We start from the raw sequence: 21,694 nt of genomic DNA, 5'->3' as shown, positions 1-21,694 counted from the left end.
GTGGAAAAAATCACGCTTGCACATAAACCTTTTTCGAGGAAAGTTCTTCGCTTGTAAAGGCACGCAAGCTTATCACGCGACTTCATAATCAAACAAACAAAAAAAATTGCCTGAACCTGCGGGCGTGTCGATGAACTGGCTGTCTTGTGTTGTTTTTTTTGCAACAGTTTGTGTTAGGTAGTATGTTTAGGTGGCGGTACCCACTTGAATATTATTTCCAGTGAAAACGGAGGAACTGGCTGAACAATAATGTTGAACGCTACGCCCTCAATTGTGTTTCCAGAAAAGTTCGCGCTGAATAAATGGCCACAAACCTTGTCCCGATTTCAAGATTGTAATATCTAATACGTTATTACAGTGGTTGAAACGCAACTAAATGGGTGCCCACTCAGCGAAGCCCACGACTGCCTCGATTCTCGCTGTAAACGGAAGACCACGAATGACTTGGAAAAGCCCAGTGATGATGACATGATGATGATGACCTTATCAATAGCAAACTTGCACGTAGCATCAAATAATGTGTGAAACGCCGCTCATAAATCCTAAATTGAGCAAGCGCCGACCACGCGGACGCCGAAACGAAAGCACGGCCGCTGCGCGCAGCTCTCCGCCCGGACTCGTCCCGGAGCGGTGGCGCCGCAGCGGTGGCGATGAGAACTAGGCGCAATACGGCTCTTCTGGGCGACGCGACGGGCCGCACCCAAGTGCGCCTCCATTGAGCGGCCGTGGGGAGAGAAAGACGCGCGCCGCAACAACAGCCATCGTCCGCCACCGATGGCGGTTGCAATGACGGCCTACAACAGATAAAAATTCTGTGGCAGGCTAGCCCCCGCCGCAAGCGGCGGTGACCCACCTGTCCCAGCCCCACCAGGGGAGTACCAGGTATTGTGTGGCTGTACCCTGCCAAGCGACCAGCACGGTCTCGCCCGACCACTGGCCGAATGCTTTCTTTAATGGGCCAGCAAGCCGTTGGCATTCAAACCGGCCAATCCGGAGGCAGCAGCCGAAGTCCGGGCACGCGGGCCAGACAGCCAGACGCTGCAACCCCTCGCCGATGCCGTAGCTGCGTGCTCTCCTCTCCCCCTCGCAACGCGGAGGATAAGCGGCGTTAAACGAGAGGGCTCGCTATTGGACCTTTTTAGCCGCCGTCGGCTGCTGCCTCCGGATTGGCCGGTTCGAATGCCAACGGCTTGCTGGCCCATTTAAGAAAGCACTCTGCCAGTGGTCGGGCGAGACCGTCGTGGGCGTCGTCGCGTGCAGTGCTGCTCGTTGGGAGTGGACATGGCGGAGTCTCCTTGGCCGTCGCGGTCAGCCAACAGGGGAGCCTTGACATCCGGACCGAGGCGTGACAAAGGGATATAACATTGGCCGGTTCGAATGCCAACGGCATGCTGGCCCATATAAGAAAGCACTCGGCCAGTGGTCGGGCGAGACTGTCCTGAGCGTCGTCGCGTGCAGTGCTGCTCGCTGGGAGTGGACATGGCGGAGTCTGCCTGGCCGTCGCCGTCAGCCAGCAGTGGAGCCTTGACATCCGGACCGAGGCGTGACAAAGAGATATAAGGTTTGAGCTCATGACCTTCACTTATAAGCATAGGGTTCGTACACTATTACACTGGCATTTTAGGGCTTATTCTCGCTGTATGCGCTTTTCAGATACACTATCTGAATGTTGCATATCTTACTATCCGAATACCGGTACTGACAACGGATTGCCTCACAGCTTTTACGACAGTTACTTGCACGTGAATTTTAGTTCGTGTTTAGAAATACCAAGGAAATATTACCTCATTGCTTCGCGGTGTTTTTATCAGCTGCCATAAAATGCGTCCAGGGCACGTACGTTTGTTTTCAGAGCATACATGCGAGCAATACGGCAACCATCGGGTGTCAATCGGAAGCCGTGGAATGTTCTATAAACTCCTTTGAAAAAAAATTCATTATGAAGTTTAACGTCCGCAGGACGTCGCAACGAATTGTCATGCGGTGGCCGCTCACTCGGCCATTTTTCCTTTTTTTGCACGGGACGATTTTATGAACATCCGGTAGCAGGTGTCCGTATTGTATTCTTTCGACGCATGTCATCTTTTCTTACCCCTTCGCATGCATCTAGATCTGGTGATGTTTATATTTTGAAGTAATCCAGTGTCGTCTCTGCAATGGACTCACATCTCCCACAAAACTTCATACTATACTTTTCAAACAAGAGAAACCTACATGTGAAGGATGCGGCGATGAGCCGACAGTAAGCCAAGTTTTTAATATCGTGCGTAATAAAGCTGTATAACAGTTCAGCCACAGGCAAGCGCAACTTTTACATGTGAAAGCTTTCATTTCAGCCTAGAGGAGTCAAAACTTTAGAAGGTGTAATTATGCCAATGTGTGCGCGCATACATTCGGAAGTATCCTATTCTGTTCAGCGAGTGTTAAGCCTAATTAGCATTGACTTTGCGTTTGGCACTTATGGTCACTCGCAGTAGGTCACAGCAAACCATTTATAGCAGCTAGTCTGTTGTTGCCATAGCAACGTTCGGCTAGGCAGACTGCAAAATCTGTCATGCTAGTCTAGAAGGGCTGCCACGCTAAAGTTAAATCAGTGTTGACCCATTGTTTTCAGATAAATTGCTTCTGCTGTTCTAGTGCGTAGATTTGTCGTTTTAAACATGCAGAAACATTGCCTGTAAAACCCAGCAGCTGTAGGCATTGATTTCTCTAATACACTGCACGAGTGTTCTACAAAATGATGTAGACTTATGTAAACCATATTTAACTATAAAACTTGCTTCTAAATTACACTTGAAGGCTTTAAGAGCCTTCAAGAGGAATGGCAAAAAATATTCTTCTCATGCATACTAGGGAATACTTACTGCCTAAATGGTAAAAAATGTTCTTTCATACTGCTTGAATCTGTACATGTCCTCAAAGCACTTGTAATTGGAAAAACATTGATAATGGCATTTCTTGTATATAGATGTGCTGTGGGCATTGCATGCAATGCCATTGAGAGATGATCCATGCTCAGATGGCTTGAAGAAACTTTATCTTCAGGTCTAGTGTTATCAAGTGGATCATACAGCAATGAATACAGCCTAGAATTCTTGTATCATAAGAGGGACGAAACAGGTAATTAATATGCATGCGTGTCTGGCACTTGTGATGCAGCTTGCATTTCCATGTCTGAAGGTACATTTTGTCCACTTACTGCAGCGGCTGCCTGTTTCGTCGATCTGAGAACAGCCAGTAAAACACTAAAGCAGCGCGACCAATTGTGACACAGACAAGAACGCTGGAACAAATTTTACAGGCCTTTTTGGCAGCAGATATGTACAGAGTCAATGCAACGGTTTGATGGGGGGTTAAGGGGAAAAAAATGAGGAAACATGTTGAACCCACCCTATATACAAAGTGCTGGCTCAGTCACTGTACAGTCAATGTGACCGGACAAAGCACACGCTCAAAAGCAATAGCCACACTCCTAATTCATGCCCAAATAAACACTACAAAGCCTGCAGTCTACAGCTTTTCACATGCTGTGTTATGCATGACAGTAGTGGAGAGAAAAGAAATGTAGGTGCACTGTGCTGGAAAATAAATGTAAAAACATTGAGGAAATGCAACAGACAGCACAAACTATACTCGTAAAAAAAAAAGCAAAACAAAAAGCATGTGGTTGTACTGGCATCTGTCATAATCAGTAGAATTTCTAGAGAGGAAAGAGAGAGGTCTACACTACCTGAGGGTATGTATGTCTGAAGATGGGTTACAAATGTGAAGAGACTGTGAGTACAAGTGTTGGAGAAAGACAGTACAAATGCTGCCTCCAGTGGTTGTCATATCTTTGCATACGTTTTCCTTAAAACAGATTATGCCGATAAAGTGCTCTCCCTTTGCAACCAAAGGAAAACAGTGGGGCCTGTGAAAAAGTGCCAAGTTCTAGCCTATACACAGTAAAGCCCCTAGCTTGCTCAAGTCAACACAAGTGAAAATTTTAAAACTAAGGAAAATAAAAAGAAACAATCACAATGCAAGTTTGAAGATAACCAGTGGTGTACACAACTGGACATGGCAGTATGTGATGACGAGAGTTCAAATGGAAGTCTAAATAAATTGTAGAATTTTAGCCAAAGTTTATAACTGGCCTGGCATGGTACAAAGCACAGACAAATGAAGGTCAAAGATGGTCCAGAAGACAGAACATATACTTTTCATCATATGTTTTGAATGTGGCAAGCTGTACATGAAGATTGCATTAAAGCTAAAAGCTGTAGTATTTTTCCCCATTCGATGCCCCCAATAATACGACTTGTCATATGTGGGGTCAAATGACAAAAATGCTATAGCATCCAAGCAATCTCCCAAGGTCTTATGATCTATTATAAAATGAGCACACCTTTAAAAAAACAAAACAAAAACTGACGCAGGCTCCCTTTACTGACATGTTTGGCTGATGTGCACTGCCTCCACACCGATGTGCAGGAAGAGACGTAAACACTGCACAAGTAGGATATTCCTATATGCCTCAGCTGAACAACACGCATAGAATGCCGTTGCTTCATGTGCAATCCATACCCCATGGGCTTCCAAGGCTCGCTAACCTCTCTGAAGCCACGTTCATTACCGGCCGGTGCTAACAGCAGTTAGTAATTTGTACAATTAGCAACGATCAGTTCAGCAATGAAACGCGATAAAGCTGCGTTTAATAATGGCATGCAATGCACAGGATGCGCAAGACGTTTGCAGAAATGATCTGCAATGCCGGACGCGCATGTGTGCTTGTGAACTGACGTGATTATGTAGGTGAAGGTTTAGGCTTATTACAGCTTTCGATGCATGCAGTTATCTTCGGCTAGAATAACTTCCAAAGTTGCCAGTTCACAAATATCAATATGAACTCAGCTGCTCGCCCCATGGCTTTATTTATTGATTTTAATGTGCATTATATTTTGAGAGAAAATATGAAGTCATTTACCATTAGCCTCTCAGCCGTGCTTTGTACCAGCGACCATGATACTAATCATTTCTTTCAAATATGCCCCCTTGAGGTGGTTCACCTTTTTCCTCTTCATTAAAAATGGTTTATCTGGCATCCTTGAGCGAATTCCACTGCATTATCAGCATTGCCTCAACATGGCATTTGCAACCACACATTGCCCAATGGGACACCATTCATGCCTTACTGCGTTGTGCTGTGCTTATCAGTCGAAGACGCCATGTGGCAAACACCATCAAAGAGACACTGAGGACAACTCCGCCCAATATTGTTTATAGTAAAAAATAGATGCTATGAATTATCATGGGCATGTTGATGCTTGACAGTAGACGGTGCCTTTATTGCTGACACAGTTGAATTAAAAAATTTTCCCACCACTCGAAAAAGTGTGCCAACATAACATAGTGCCTTTGCAACTCATATTGCAGCGTTGACGTCTGTACTTATTTCGAGAGATCCGTTTTTGTGAAAGTAGTGCTTCAGATAGAATGCCATAACCTAGATACAAGCCAACCTGAATGTCCTCAGAGTCCCTTTAACCCTTTCAGATGCCCCTTTCTATTTCCATTGAAATGAAATACATTTTCATATATATTCAAGCCTTTAAAGAAAGACAACTGCATAATTTTGCAGGGATGCTCAAAACTTCGTAAAAGCTTAAAATATCATCACATAAGCATCAAAATGAAATATTCCAAAAAGTGCACATTATGCTTAAAACTAAAAAAAAAAAAAAAAAACTTGTTACTACATTATGCCTGTAGAAAAGTGGCAGATGTGCTACATCATTGTTTTATGAAATATTATTTACTGCATTAGCTACATATGCCATGAAATGAAATTTTAAGGGGCCTTGAAATAATACTTGTAGCATTATTCCAACACAATAAATCTGTAGCAATATTCATTGTATTTGAGTCAAATTTAAAAGCTTTGTGCGAATTCTGTAATCCTAAAATTGCGTTGCAGAGAGGACTGGTGGAATATTAATTTGTTGCTCATTTTCAAGCTTTAATAATTTTTCTGTCCCTTTAATTGTGACATGAAGGATGCAAAATTCACTTGAAACAAATAACTGTTAGGTGTTGCATACTCTCACAAAAATGCCTTTGTACAAAGCTGTGTACACGGTGTGCCAAAGGTTGCCAACATTGAAGACAACTTTTTTTTCCTGAAAATGAAGCACGAATATCTGTTCAACAAAAATCCTAGTACAGTAAAAGCTCGTTAATTTGAACCTTACGACCTGCGAAAGTCTGAATTACATGAAGTTAGAATTACCAAATGGCCTTCAAAAACCTTGCAAGAACTATTGGCATTATGGCAAATTTATCTGGTGAGAATTGGGCAATGGTCGCCTGCTTTTCAGATGTGAACATCGCGAGAGTGAGTATGTTTTGCATTTGTCCTTCATGGCGTGAAGTGGTAGCAGCGGTTCCCCATGCGGATGAAAGTGTGGAAAATGCCAAGTACTGCCGATGATCGCTCGAAACACCACACAACTGGGAGCAGTTAGCTAGCTCATCATGGATTGGCGTGAAGCTCATAAAAGCAGAACCGAAGAAGTCTGCTTATTACTGGACGTGACGCTGCCCGTTTTGGTATGTTTGCCATTGTGCACATGTCAGAGGGGAGTGTTCAATTCTCCAACAAGCAGTTCAGGTCTGAGGAGTGCTATTCTGAAAATTGCTTACACTGCCCACTGTACCTGGACACGGCCCAATTGGCGCGGGACCCATATCGCCCGTCTGAGGCCTTGGCTTTATCCATATTCCCTAAATAATGGGGTTGAATTAACTAGCATTTAGTTGCAAGGTTTGGAGGTCACACAGAATGTAGGTAGGAACTCGACCCCTACCCTGTGGCGTCACCATCATTTTGCCATTTCGGCTTTACCCATCTTTCTATAATATTACCTGTGTTCATCTTCTATCTCTATTTTCGAGGTACAGCCCTTGTCAAAGTTTAGAGCCCAGGGGGTCCACTTCTGAGCCATACATACTATGTGGCTCATAATGAATTCCCAGGTTTCCAAACTTGCTGAAGGGAAAGTTTTTTGTCCTACCCTTTCCAATGGCAAGGACTTCCATGATTGTTAGTCATAATATATGGCTTAAAAGCAAACCCGCTGGGCTCTAAACTTTCGAAAAAGGCTGTACAGAGCCTCGTAACTATGCTCCTCATTTCTTTGGCCATGCGCCGGGCACCAGGCCACCCAAGTGCAGCGGCACATGGTTCAAACTATCCGTGGCAGAACCGACTCACTTTCGAATTATTGGGCTTTTTCATACGTACCGGCATATTCACAAATATGCCTTCACTAGAACTTCTACTCCAAATGCCCGTTTTTCATTTCAGAAAGCAACCTCCACTCAAATCGCTCCTTGACTAGAAAAGAAAACTGGAGTTTTCTTGCGAATCTCAGGTTGCCAACAATGCTGCTTTGGGGCTTGCTGTGCACACATCGTTCAACCAGTTTACCAAACAATATAATAGAGTGGAACGTTGAGCTTCTTCTGTTTTGTTGCCTGCTCTGCTGCCTTTATGAAGAACAGTGTACTAAACTTTTCAGAAAAGTAGATAGATGATGCACAAAAAAAAAAATTTTCGAAACCATCAGCTGAGTGACAGCCTCATCAATCAGTGCCCAGTCCGGAACATCTGGCACATAATCGTTTCACGGGTGCAACCGTGGCTAGCCTCTTGATGTTCTTGTCCCTGATGCCAAGCATTGATAACAGTTGTCAGACACCGACTCCAGTGCTGTAGTTGATCATCGCATTATGCTTCTTTACACTGGTAGATTTCAAGTTTCACCAACTATCTCAGCAAGGAGGAGGAGGAGGAAACAACTTTATTTACCGCGCTATTAAGCGTTGAGAATGTCCTAGGCCAGGGTTATCAAGGCCAACTGGTCTTTCAGCTGGTCAGAGGCTAACCAACCCCACCACCTTTGGGCAGCTATGTTTCAGAGCCTACTGAGTGCCGAGTTGCAGGGCACGTTTGACGGCTAATAGTGGCCTCGCTCTGCGCTGTGGCTACCGTAGACGGCAGCACACTTGCAGGAAAAGGCGGGTTGAGTAAAGGAACATGAGGGGCCAAGCTGCACGCATCAATGGCGTGGTCACCGCCTCGGGGCAAGTATCGTCTTCGCACGTGCGGCGCTGTCGAGGGAGCGTGTTGATTAGCTCGTTCTAAAGAGGGATAATCATTGTCAGCGAAAGGCATGGCTTTGCAAGCACGTTTACGATTACAGCTCTCAGCTTGCGTGGCAACCACAAGTGGCATTTGCTTCTGGAGAGTCTTTCGTCGGCTTGTGTGCATGTGTTGCAAAGTGCTGCAAAGCAGCACACGTTTTCACTGCTTGCCCCCAAGCCCTAAATAGACAAAGGGCAAGCATAAAAGAAATTGCACTTCAAACCTGCATAAGTGAAGTCATTCACAACATTTTTCTATGCTTACGTTATGATCCGCATCACGAGCAGCAAGTGCTGTCAGATGAAAGTCTTTCAGGCAACTTTTCCCAAACGCCTTGTCCATGTAGCCCGCGTAGCCCGCAAAACGTTTTTCTAGGCTGTAATGTCGAGGCTGCTTGTGAAGGTCATTTAGATGAAGACTCAATAGATGCATGAATCCGAATCAGGCCTGGAGTGGAGGAGCAGCTGTTTTCTGGAACGCTGAGTCGAGGTGCGTTTGTGAATATGGGCGACAGACTTCCATGGAGCTTGGCCGGACCAAGTAGTGCATTCACTTCGAATTATCCAAAAAATTGAATTACCGAGTTTTGGCTTGCTTTATGGGGTCCCAAAGCGACTCGGGCTATGAGAAATGCCTTATTGAGATTTGAATTAACGAGCTTTCACTGTAACAAACAGCAAATAGGTTTTTGCAAATGTGCTGCATTGTGCAAGGGAATGCAAATGTGAGCACAATGGCATAAAATAAAAGAGAAGGGCATAACAGATCAGCTTTACACGACACATCTGTGTACTCAATCCCATAACTAACTTGCAGCACTATGGAATCTAGGAGACCTCTTCAGCCAATCACAACAGTGCACTGAGCATGTTCCTCCGTGCCACATCGCCTGCTCGCAGCACATGCAGATATGGCTGTAAAATCACAGACAAACGCTGTCTCTGTACAAAACCCTGAAAGGACATCCGGAATTTAAAAATCGCACATAGCGTGGCGTTACACTTTTGCCGCGTCCATACCTTTAGCTCAGTGCATCCAAACGAAGTCACGGCGACATCTGGTTCTTCAAACTGAAATTTCTTTTTTTTTCTTTTTTCTTTTTTTTTTTTTTTGCAACGAGCAAACTTCCTTTTCTGGGCCTTGAAGAAGCAGAATCATGACTGGAAATAAAAAAAAATTTGATATGCGCTCATGGATGCCACCGTAAAAGAGGTATGGCCAAAAAGATGACTGGTGTGCCGCTTATGATTGACAAACGAGCTGGAAAATCCAGTAAGGATGACACGTTCATCACTCCAAAGCGAAACTTCCTGCTCCAAAGTGCACTACAACTGTGGCAAAACAATTTTATCGTACGCAAGAGTCACAAATGCTAAACTCAAGAAATAGCCTATGTAATGCGAGCGTACGCTAAGGCTTGGTTTGAAATAATGTCACGAATGTGCACGTTATCCAGTATGCTTGTATAGCCATTTCATACTAGCACTACATTTTACAAAGTCCAAATATTGCCTTTGCACTCATCACGGACTTTGTAGTGCTAAAGGAAACTACTGGGATTGAGTACAGCTAAGAGCTTTCACTCTTGGAATCCAACAAAATGCATTTGTAGTGTTCCGCAGCCCCACCGGAACCGTTCTGAAAGTTATCTCGCCTCAACCGAAGGCTCGTTTCCGATGAAAACACAGGGCTTGCGGGCTGTTTATTCTTTTTCGTTGCGTAGTAAGTTTGACAATGGTGCTTAGCTGGCTTGGTCACGCATAGTGAGAAAACAGAACCGTCTGCGATGACACTGGGAGTGAAAGAGGCCAACACCGAGCGCTTACCTCGGCGATTTTTCGTTGTGGCACTTTCCTCCAGAAAAGCCACCTGGTAGCATCACCAGTGTCCTTTACAGGAAATTGATGTCTTTGGCATGCTCAATCTCTTCAAAGACGGTTCTGGTTTCTGATAATGGAAACCACGTGGATGAAAGCATGAGAAAACCCAAGTACTATCAATGATCGTCTGAAACAGCACGTAACTGGAACTGATTAGCATTCTTCACTGCAAGCTGGCGCAACAGGAGCGATTGTCAAACCTACTGTCCAACAAGAGTCAAGAACACACGAGCTTTGTGCACAGTTTCACCAAAAAACGGGTCCCAGTTGAGGCAGGAGAATTTTTATAACGGTTCCAATAAAGTTGCACAACACTGTGTGCGGAAAGCATCCTAAGTAAATGTTGGAAGATACCTTTTTATGTGACAGAGCTGTATTTGTCATAAAACAGGAAAAATGACTAATGAATGGCTGATTGAAACATGTCATGTAGGGTTTCTGAAGGTACTTCTTGGGCCTAATCAGTGCCTCCTAGCAAACTCATTTGTGTGTTTTTGTCGACCCTTCACCTATGCGCTCCCGTAAACCTGCAATTTCAATTATTTCTCTTAAGCTGGACAAATCTGCACGGCTCCACGAAATAAGAGGTATTCAGATGAAAAGAGCTGATTAGATATGCCTGCAACTTTTACAGGGGCACCAAAAAATGGCCGTCACTGTGACGTAGGTGCATACTTCTTATACGTCTTACAGACAGCTTACTATATTTTAGTGCATGTGGCCTGCATGTGGCCAAGCATGTGGCCTATGCATTATTCACTAGTGGCAATAACTAAGTTTATTGCGCCACATAAGTTTACATGGCCTGATCTCATCAGAAGTGTTGTGAGAATAAACACATTGTTTAAACTGTACAACCAGTAATACATACACAAAAAGAACCCCAGAGGTAAAACAGTCAAAAACTCAATTCGACTGAGATACTCAACACTTGGTTTTCTACTGAAGTTATCTGGGCAACAATATGCGCGTCACTATAGGGGGAAATGGATAAAAAAAGCTCTCACGACCCGATTCTCAACAATGACTAAAGATGTACTTGGTAGTAATGAGATGATAATGATCGAGCCGTGAAATAAAACAATGAAAAGTAAATAAAACAATGATATAACCAGCTGTCCACAATGCTACCTGGTCAAAAAAAAAAAAAAAAAAAGAAGGTAACTGAGGGAAACAACATGTCACTTTTATTCCATGACAATAGTGAGAGCCAGCCCCTGCAAGATTTCATTTTCTCACTGCAGTTTTGCAAGAGTGTGAAGCAACTTGCAACATTTGTCCTCAGAACAGTTGCCGAAATAAACGGCCCGGGAAATTCCCGCCAGCTGAAGTGCTATCTGTGATAGTTCCCAAGGCTAAAACTTCAAGCAATGCAATTATTGAGCATTTTGCTCCATGACGAGAGTGCACATCTTTTTACATGCAGCCTATGTACGAAAAACAAACGTGCACGAACAAGAGAGACCAGGAAAAGGAAGAGAGACAACTAACAGACCCAACTCCTACATAGAAAAAATAAAAAGTAACAGTAGCAGGTTGCGTGAGAAGTTGTCAAAAAAATGAAATGGCGATTGCGATCAAAATGAGCAGAAGTGAAGAAGGAAACAACGCTCAGCGTTTTGTTGCAGTGGGACACCACGTCCTGCCGCATCAGTGGATGTGGTACCAGTAAACAAACTTCCTCCCACAGAAGCTCAAAACACGAGCTCAAACTCGTCTGCCTCTATGGGCTTGGAAACCCATGCCCCAAGGCCCGACGCGCTGAAGGCCTCGCTGACGCGTTGCTTGGCCTCCTGGTACAAGCCGGCAGACTTCTTGGCCTCAGCGTAGAGCCGGGGCGGCTGGGCGGGGTCCTGCGACTCGATGGAGGGCACGCTGCCCCACAGGTGGCAAAAGCGGGCAAAGAGTGACCGCTTGGAGAGCCTCGACACCTGGCCCTCCTCGGTCTTGCCCGTGCTGGCATTCACCACCTCAGGACCCTCGCAGCCAGCCGTCCAGTTGATGCTGAAGTTTGGAGACTTGTTCACCTGTACAGACCAACAGTGGCAGTTAGACCTGCAGTCTGCTGCTCACAGTCTGCTGTGCCAGAACACGAGTCAAATTATAGAGAGTGTGCACGAAGCCTGGATAGTCCGCCATGTTGTCGCTGGCAACAGACAACACAGTGCAGCAAGGCAGCAGTGAACTGACCGCAAAACCTTCGTTGTTTTCGATGGTTCACCAATCAAGCACGCGGTTACTTGTGCGCTGCCCTGCGTGCATACGAGATGCCACTATATTCCCTGTCGAAGCTGCGCCCGGAAGATTGGGGGCACTATGAAGAAAAGCAGTGGACGGCTTGAACTCATTCACGTTTTGTCCGGACGACTACACTATGGGCATATTTTTGTGGCTGCAAGTTGACATTCATGATTCTTTAGTTTTGAGGACTAGTCTGGTACTTGCCCAGATCGACGCCGATCTCGCGTCTGTTCGTGCGAGTCAATCGCGTCAGGTTTGTTCAGAGAGCTTGCCTTCTTGAACTTGCGCAGGTGTATTCTCAGAATCCTGAACAATGCACGGTAAGAGTCAGCCTGTCCGATTGTGGCAGCATTGTCAGCGCTCATTTTACGCAACCATGCAAACGTGGCTATGCTGCAGTGCAATGCTGTGTCGTCTGCTGACAACATGGCAGATTACCCATCATGCATCACTTCACGCAGGCTCCCTATACTCCCGGACAACTTTTTGTGGCTATGCAACCAAGGCTATGGGGCAGATCTTTCATCACTATGTTATTACACCATGCAGTGCTGGCCCATCTGGCCTCAGTTACTGATTCTTTTTCAGCTTGCCCTTTACTTGAAATAATAGTTTTCGAGCTGCCAATGACGCAGAAATGTGTTTCTCTACACCACTGAAGGCCTAAGTGAACATTAATTAGCGGTCAATAAATATCCCACGCTATGTACATTGTCGATCGAAACAAGCACACTGCGTAAGCATACAGAAATAGGCGGGTAGAGTTAGCAGAGGCAGCCTACGTACACTTTGCAAAATTCCCGACAAATGGCGCAGCCATCCAATTTGTACCAGGGTGCCTTCATAATTTGCTTGTAGAGTGTACAGATTCTAAAATGCACTACACTAAAGTTTTACTGGTTTGAATTGTAATATAACCTTGATGTAATAACATGAATATTTCTGCAACAGTATATTATTCATACGATGCGCAAAATTTCCGAAGGAACTGCTATATCATGTTGCACAGCGAGCTCACGTGCATTTCGGCACTGTGGCTTTGGCTACGCAGCTACAAAAAGGTTTTATGGGAGCATAGCTTCAAATTTCTACTGGACAAAGTTCTTCCCATAAAATATTTAAGTAATGATAGCAAACAAGTAAAACTGCGTGAAAAACTGGACTGAAGGAACACATTGGCACAAACAAGGCGCAGTATGAACCAACAAGCCCTTCACAGTGTCTTACTCCAGTAAGGTTAGCAAAGCCAGCACAAAGAGATGCAATAATTATGGTAGGATGCAGAACAGGAACTGCAACATCAGCAGCACAGTCGGCTCCCTCACTAGTAAATTAACTGCTCATACTTAACTTTGTACTGCTCCTAACAGGACTAAAACACATTGTAAAATGTGTTAACATAAATTCCACCAAAAAATTTTTTTCAAGAAGTTACAGCTGCCAACAAAGTGATACAAGTCTTCTTTTTGATATCAACAGAGTAATACTGTAGCTCACTAGTGATAATCTCTGTCCTTCTGCAAAGACATATATGCAAGTGCAGAGCTGAGTAAGGGGAAATAAGTACCCAGAATTCGTGCCTAACACTCCAGCTGAACCGGTACAGCTGTTTTCACTGTTCTAACTTGTGTACTATATACCGCTTACTCTCAGCGATCAAGCTCAATTTTTTGACAGCCCCCATGTTTCGTTTCTCACTCAAGAAGCCTATCTACCCTTGCTAAGCACAAAGAAGCAACTCAAATATGATGGTGCCACAACTAGACACATGTGGGCTGTGAATGAAAACTACTATTGATCCTTTCAGAAAAAGAAACACCCAAAGCCTATCACAAATCATCCAACTTGCCTGGATTTTCCTAGCAAAACATAGATTACATGCTTTAAATCCAGATAAGTTCACTTTCCAGAACTCACCTTGGGTTAATTTTGCATGAACAACCCAGATTAAGATAAACTTTCTTAGTGGAACACATGCGCTAAACAGGTAACATAACCAACCTCAAACGAAGCTTTACTCGGCTAGATAACTGCCACAAAGAGCACTACATGTAAATAACAGTCAAAGCATAACACACATACAAACGACATGTCCACCTTTCAGCACGTTATAGTTATCGGTAATCAGGTTACAAAGCATACCATCTGAATAAGTATTTTTTGGAAATGAAGTTTTATCTCAGTATTAATGGAATTGAAAACTTGTTTGAAAAATAGTTTAAACTGCAGGGAGGGGGCTGGCATTGCACTTCATAGGTATAGATGTGCTGGAGACACATTTGCATGCACATGCAGCAAGTGATGGATCTCAAGTAGTCTCCAATACATGCTGGCACTACAATACTACCACTCAGCTACCACAATAATTAAGCGAGAATGCATGTGGAATGACAACACATTGTGACATGTTCGACATGCACAGTGCACGAGATGCTGCGAGTGTTAACTAGTGGGAAAGTGTCATGCGTTGACGGCCATGGGCAAGAATAATAAGCTGTGCATCGATGCATGCAAACTGCATGGCTTGTTCATATGAACAAGAATTAATTGCGACATTAATCTGAATCAACCTGAAGTTCAAATTCAAGGCACATTCCAAATAAATTGAAGCCGGCTGGTATCAATTGATCACGCTCTAATGAGCAAATAGCTGCTTTCACTCATAAAAAGAGGTTTTATAAAACAAAAAACACTAAAAACTAAATTGAAGGCATTATCAACACCATTTTCATATACATACTGTAATGTGCATGAATCTCATACCGTTGATAAATATGAACAGAGAGTTTTAGCTGAACAATGTATATTTGTTATTACTAGTGTACTATGAAGTACATTAAGAACATCACAGATAAGCTGCTGAATGATGCTATTCCCCAGTTCATATGTTCACAATTGTTGATAAAAGTTTTTGTGTTAGTGTTTTCTTTTTGACTGTCCCTTGTAATATGCAGTCATATTCACGATTTTTCAAAATTCTGAGCAGATTCAAGCCTATAACATCAACGGAAGCCTAGCAAAGCATGAGAGAGAGAAAGAGAGAGGCTGTGCGCAAATGTATCAGCAGGCTGAGCCTAGGTGCACGTAAAACAAAACAAAAAACAAGTCTCACTGACTTGCTACTTTTCTCTTCCTGCAATGTGTATGTCTCCTTTGCTTACTGATATCTTCTACTTTTATCATCTCTCTCTTTCCAACCCTCCTTGTCTTCTCACTGTCATCGTCTTACTGTGTGCTGTACTACTGCTTCACAGTTACCGTAACACATATCTGCAGTAATGTTTGTCCTATCATCACTGTTCCTGGCCTCTTTTTACAATTTCCAGTATCATGGTTTTCCCGCCATCTCCTTTAATGCTGCCCTTAACTGCGGCTCAGCAAAAAGAAGAGTTGCTTCTATACAAAAGTGCAAAGTTATTTTAGAGCGCAGCTCTTAAGTGCCCACTCCTGGCTTGTGTGCTGCCGGTGTTGGTGTGACCGGTCGGCAGCTACAGGGTGGTCCCCAATTGCATTGGCCAACCTGGGGTGAGAGATTCTGCTAGATCTCCTGCAACCCGTCAAGATGATCATAAACACAGATTTCTCAGACAGTGTTAACCCGAGGGAACCCTTAACACTATCCTGTTGTGCACTTAAATGTGAAGGTTAGGTGTACCCAGCTATGCAAGCTGCTGCAAGCATTGAGCACAGTACTGATGTGGCGCCTGGGGAGTGCAGTGGGCAGATGGGAAAGAAAGGAAAATGGGAGTGTAAGGTAGAAAGCAGAGGAAGAGGGCTGGCACTGGCAATGGGCATTGTGAGTGAAAATTGTGAGCATGCCTCTGTCACATGAGAGTTGGCAGGTCACATGGAGCTGCTGTAGACCCGAGAGTCCAGCAGCCTAGTCGACAGTTGTCAGATGGGAATCGAACCCGCACTCATGTATCCACAAGTCAGCCATACTACAACCCCTCAGACATGCAGGAGTGTTTGGACGTCTTTGTTAAAGGGACAGAACACTACAAATTAGGTCTAAAACTTTTTCGCCGCAATGGAAAGATTTACGTCTGAAATGTTCTATTCCATAGCGGTTTTGGTATCAATGCTGTAGAAAATTTTTATGAAGACGTTTTCGATCAGCGCATGTGTCCGTTTTATGTAGTCCGATGCTGGAAATCATGAGCAGCGACCGCGATGACTGGTGGTCGACAAAAAAGACGTACCGAAAACATATATAATTTTCACTCGGCAGCCAATAATTACATTTTTTTGCTTAGAGTAACGTCCTTTTCAATTTCACACTCAAGGCTTTTACGGCACAATAATGTACGCCTCGTCGACGAAAGTTTTAGTGGGCCTATCATCGCTTCATTCACGGAATTCCCAACATTGTATCACAATCTAGTGGCAAAGCCTGAAAGCATACCTCTCAATGTCTGAAAAGAGGGCTGGTTTTTATTTAAGGACGCAAAACATATTAAATTATGACAAGCACTCCTGGAAGAAAAAAAGAAGCGTACATTTACGAAAATCTGCAATATTTTGCTGACATGTAGTCACATGGAGTACTACAGTAAAAGTAATAGGGTTCCTCCGCTAGATTGCGCCTCAGTTGTCTTGTATGCAATTTTCAATGGCAAATTAAAATTTTACAGCCTCTTTTCATTGATATTGTAGTGCTCAATCTGTACTATACGAGGCAGTCTTATCATCTCCACCATTACCTCATGACATATTTTGGCCAATGTTATGTCCCTTTAAACTGGGATCAGATGGTCTTTCGCATAATGTGGCAGCTGTCGACTGCATGCTATCCATGTTTGAAAAGAGGGCACACTTTAAGAGAGCCGAGATTTAACAAGCAACCGGAGTGGTCGGATCAAGAGCAAACTGTGCACACTCACAAACCCAGGCTTCAGACGTCATCTGTCCCTGAATGCCAAAACGCGAAGCGCCTCTGTGCGCTATGCAAAAATGTTTGGGCTTTTGTAACCTCTGTGAGTTTATATACTTGTCTATATCGTGACAGTGCAAGAACTCACATGGACTCCACCGCATTGTTTACACATGTAGCAACACTTTGAGGAAGAGGAGCACTGTGTGTGACGTCGTTGATGTGTGCTCAGAGCTCAGCCACTGCGGGGTGTTAACCTGCATCATTTACTATCAGGGAAATTAAAAGTTGCAACTTAAGTCAAAGAACTTTGGGTGTCTGTGGTGCATTGAAAAAAAGTTGAAGGAAGTTAGAATGCACAAGCATCTAATTTGTTTGAAATGGTTGGCTTAACAGCGCGGTCATTGCAATATGCTTATCAATCAGTGACTGTGAAGTGTAGCTGCTCTCGCAGCATTTTCTTGACCAAGTACTAACCAAACGAAGCCTTGTATATTACTTTTGCCTCTTGGCTACACGAGAAAAATAAGTGCAGCCCGCAACTAGAGTGTTGTTTTGCTGTGTTTACAATGTTACAGCATTGAAAGAGTGCGGGAGTTATGTAGTATGACTGATCAAAACTAACGAGTGTGGTCAGGTGGACTAATTACCACAGGACCATTTTGTTGTTGGAACCACCTTGCTTGCATATGCAGCTTCAGTGATGAAACCTTATGAGCGGATAGCTGTACGGCTTAAGGCTTTTTGGTTACCTAGGTTGGGTGGCCTCTTATTTCACTAGCTTACCGCTGTATGCTAGCGAATGTGTGCCAGACAACAGAGGCGCAATCTAAGGGATTAGCGATCAAGCGAGTAGCAAAATGCATGTACGTAAATGAGGACTGGCATGAGGAACTGCACATGGCAGCCATTATTGTTATCGTGCCAAATCCTCGCAGGCTGAGAGCTTGAGTGTCCCAAATTTTTTATATCCAAATAGGGCCAAGCTTGCGTGCACTTTTGATTAAATTTTATGTATGAATTTGCATACATATTGAACTATTTCAGGTTTCCTTGCCTCTCTGTTATAACAAGGTTCAACTGTACGATGTTGTATGCCTGCTTCTTCAAGATGAAAACTTGTGCCAAAAACATTCCAGATGACGGCTTGACACTTTTGGAAAAGGCGAAGTGCATTGCAGCTGCCTTTTCTAATGGCATAGGTTGACAGCGGCATTTCAAGAATTGTTAAGGCCCTGTCACACACTTTTAAGAGGAAGAGGGGCAACTAGCAGTAACACCACAGAAAAGTGGCCGTCCATAGAACCTCCAATTTGTGTTGGGTTTTCGTTGTCGGACAGATTCAACGCTGACGAAATCGTGCTTTTTTTTTTGCATATGTTGCTAAACAAGACATTTCAGTAGACGGCATTATTAAAAATTTGTGACGGTACATTTACTGTCGCCAATATGAATGACGTGCGGAAACTGCAGTTATTCAATGTTGGCAAAAGCGGAATGTCATGCTGCTCTAGGGCATGGGATGCCTATATGGAGAAGTCTGAATGCTTGATATGCTGGATATGCCTTTTTGGGAGTTATTCACTTCGACATGTTTGCCCTTAAAAGGCTTTCATAAAATCTCCACCGAATAGTGTCATGGCTTGTGCATTTGTATCATTCGAAATTTGCCACATTCAACACAATAATGTTAATCCAATGTTTAAGGGAATCCCCTCAATGTGGAGTAGAATTTGCAATAAGGGAACGATTACTTATTGGCAGCCACCCCATCTTAGCCATATGGCAACAAAGGAGAGCTGCACATCATCACAAAATTTGTCAAGAAACATTCCTGGTCCGGAGTTCGGGGACCTTTCCTACTTCAGTTATTAATCAATTAGCTCTCACCCCACCATTTGCTAGCCTTCCTGGTTAGCCCAGTTGCGAGAGCGACTGCCCCAGAAAAGCGGTGGTCCCGGGTTCGACCACGAACCAGGACAAACCTTTTTTTATCTACGAAGGTTCTGAGAAAGCTGTATAGCTTTCATATGGCTGCGCTTAAGTGGATGCTAATAAGTAATCACTTCGTTACCCTTATCAAATTCAGCACAATGCACTCTGGTCAGAAAATTGCAAGAATTTGTGTTACCTCCTCAAAATTCATATTAACAGTTTGTATCACTGAAATTTTGCTCCAGAAGACTTGTGCAGAGGTTTCGAATTAATGTTCTATTGGGAATGACCTCAATGTTCATCTTGTAGGTGCTACACAGATGTGCAATATGGTCAAGCCAAGCACAGTTTTAAACTGTTTACACAAAGTATGCTTTATGACGACTACAGAATAGGGGCATTTTTTGATAAAACAAACTCGCTGCACCAACTATCCCTTAGTCAGTGCTGAATTACTGGAAATTTGGCAGAACCCACAAGTTTCTGGATGATATAAAACGAACTGAAGTGAGAAGAGGAACGTCTATATCAATGAGCAACCGCAGTTGATACAATGCGTCGTGTTTCAGTGCCGATACATGGCAGACGCAGCAGTCTTCGCTGCTTTAGCTTCTGGAACATGGCACTGCAATAGTTCTTAAAAGTGGGGTTATATATATATATATACACAAGGGGCGCTAATCTAGGTGCTGATAGCAGAGTGCGTTCATCGCTGCCACTCAGTTGCTCGCGGGTCCCTGCGTGTCGGCAGTGGGAACAGTAGAGTGCGTCAGTAACACGAGGCAGAGTCGGTGTGCTGGATCAACGCTGGTGGGCAAGCGGGAATATGCGCACTCTCCCCTAGACTGGTTCCTTCAGCGCCCTTTTCCCACTCCCTTGTAGACACGTTGCACAAGCCACGGTGGAGGCTGCCGCCTCGTGAAGCGCTATCAGCACAATCGTGAAGCATTTCACCGCTTCTATAAATTCTAATAATTCAGATTTATTGCAAACACTTTCAAGGTGGTTTCCTTTACAATCAATCCTTAATCTGGTTTTCGTTCTACATTGTCTATTTGCGCCTACACGCGAAGGCTGCATGTAACGAAAACCTGGATGCAACAAAAAATCAGACATTTTATAATTTCGTTACAACCAGATTTAACTGTACAGTTTAGCAGCATCCAGCATGTTGCACCCGCAGCCGTGACACAAGCATGAATGACTTACGGTGCAAACATGAAACTACGCTACGTGGGCAGGCACATGCCGGCTCCTACGCAGGTTTCTCTTGTCTGCGCCAGCCTTATTGCCTGCAGGTTCAGAACAAGATTTAGTCTCCTATAGGCGAAGTTTACACAGAATTACAGCCACTGGATAACACTGCAAAAGTGCGCATATGCACTCAAACTTATCCATGTGCTCTCTCTCTTCGCTTCTGTTCAGGCAGATGGAAAGCCATCTCGGAAAATATTAGGACATTCTGTGCACACTAACTATTGTATGAGGACTAGGAAGCTTTGCAAATTCCAGAGAAGCAAGCTGCCCATAACAAAGGTAAAAAAAGAAAAAGAAAATGGCAGAAATGTTTTTTTCTTTTTTATATGCGGTTCCCAGCTACTACATTTTAAAGTAAAGTCCACTTACAGAAATACCGTTTAGACCAATATATCGAATATATAACAAAAAACTAACACACTGTTTTTGATGTTTTCTATGGAAACAAACTTTATAACAATGCTGTCTAGAAAACTATCCGTTATAACAAATAAATCTGGCCACCAGGAACCAACCGTAAGAGACAAAATCATGAAAATGCTGCAAATACACCAGCCAAACCACCCACATAATGCGAATGCTTCCCTTTCTGCCTCTCACTGTTTCCTCAGTCCTGCAAGCTCACAGAGTTTCGTGTCAAGAATTTTTTCTGGAATGCAGGCTTCATTTGGAATGTCAGTGATGCGCAGATTCGCGAAGCTCCCAACTATGTAATGATAACAATGGTGTGCTAAGACCTGACGAATATGTACTTGCACATTGACGATGCACGGGGATGATGGTCAGGAGATTGCACGAAAGATGGCTTACAGATGATGAAGTTCCTCTGGGACTTCATTTTTGCTAAAGGTTCCCCACTTGGGCATGTGCAGAATTTGGCACGCGCGCACAGCAAGATGTGCACTAAATATGCCATGACACAGTCAAAGCTGACTGACAGTTTTCCTGTAAAAAAAATCAACACTACTTTCCTGTCATTTATTTCTCCGAAGTTTGGCCGTTTCATTCTTTTTTTGGCATAACCCAGATATAACAATGATATTTCATTGCTAATTCAATATTGTTATAAGTGGGTTTGACGTATTCGGTTACACTTGCACCATTTTGTGATCCCTTACAGGTCTGATACTATATCCAGGATCAAATGTGCAAAAAAAGCTGCTGGGTAAAATATGCACGCGACTTATACAATTCTGCCCAATGTTCTTGGTGTCTGCACCACTAGCAGGTAACTTGTCAATGCTGCGAATCTAGCAGCAGAGCATATTAGGCCTCATGGTAAGTCTATGCCATCCAGCTCTCCCTTTCTTATTTACGTTAATT

The 21,694-nt window shown here is 43.8% G+C and overlaps 1 protein-coding gene across 2 annotated transcripts in view; it reads right to left on the bottom strand.

The window, feature by feature from the left end:
- Positions 1 to 3,015: 3,015 nt before the first annotated feature.
- The window catches only part of Adar (Adenosine deaminase acting on RNA), a 32,593-nt gene continuing 13,914 nt past the window's right edge, over positions 3,016 to 21,694 (bottom strand). For both annotated transcript variants that reach the window (XM_084606652.1, XM_084606653.1), the window contains one exon: positions 3,016 to 12,092. In XM_084606652.1, the coding sequence (XP_084462778.1) occupies positions 11,760 to 12,092 (333 nt within the window). In that variant the 3' untranslated portion in view covers positions 3,016 to 11,759. The remainder of the gene's footprint in view (positions 12,093 to 21,694) is intronic.

Source organism: Amblyomma maculatum, chromosome 6 (genome assembly GCF_055883805.1).
Source record: "Amblyomma maculatum isolate TAMU_Amacu chromosome 6, ASM5588380v1, whole genome shotgun sequence".
Taxonomy (NCBI): domain Eukaryota; kingdom Metazoa; phylum Arthropoda; class Arachnida; order Ixodida; family Ixodidae; genus Amblyomma; species Amblyomma maculatum.
The sequence above is the reverse complement of the archived record's forward strand: the minus strand, read 5'-3'. Positions and strand labels throughout refer to the sequence as shown.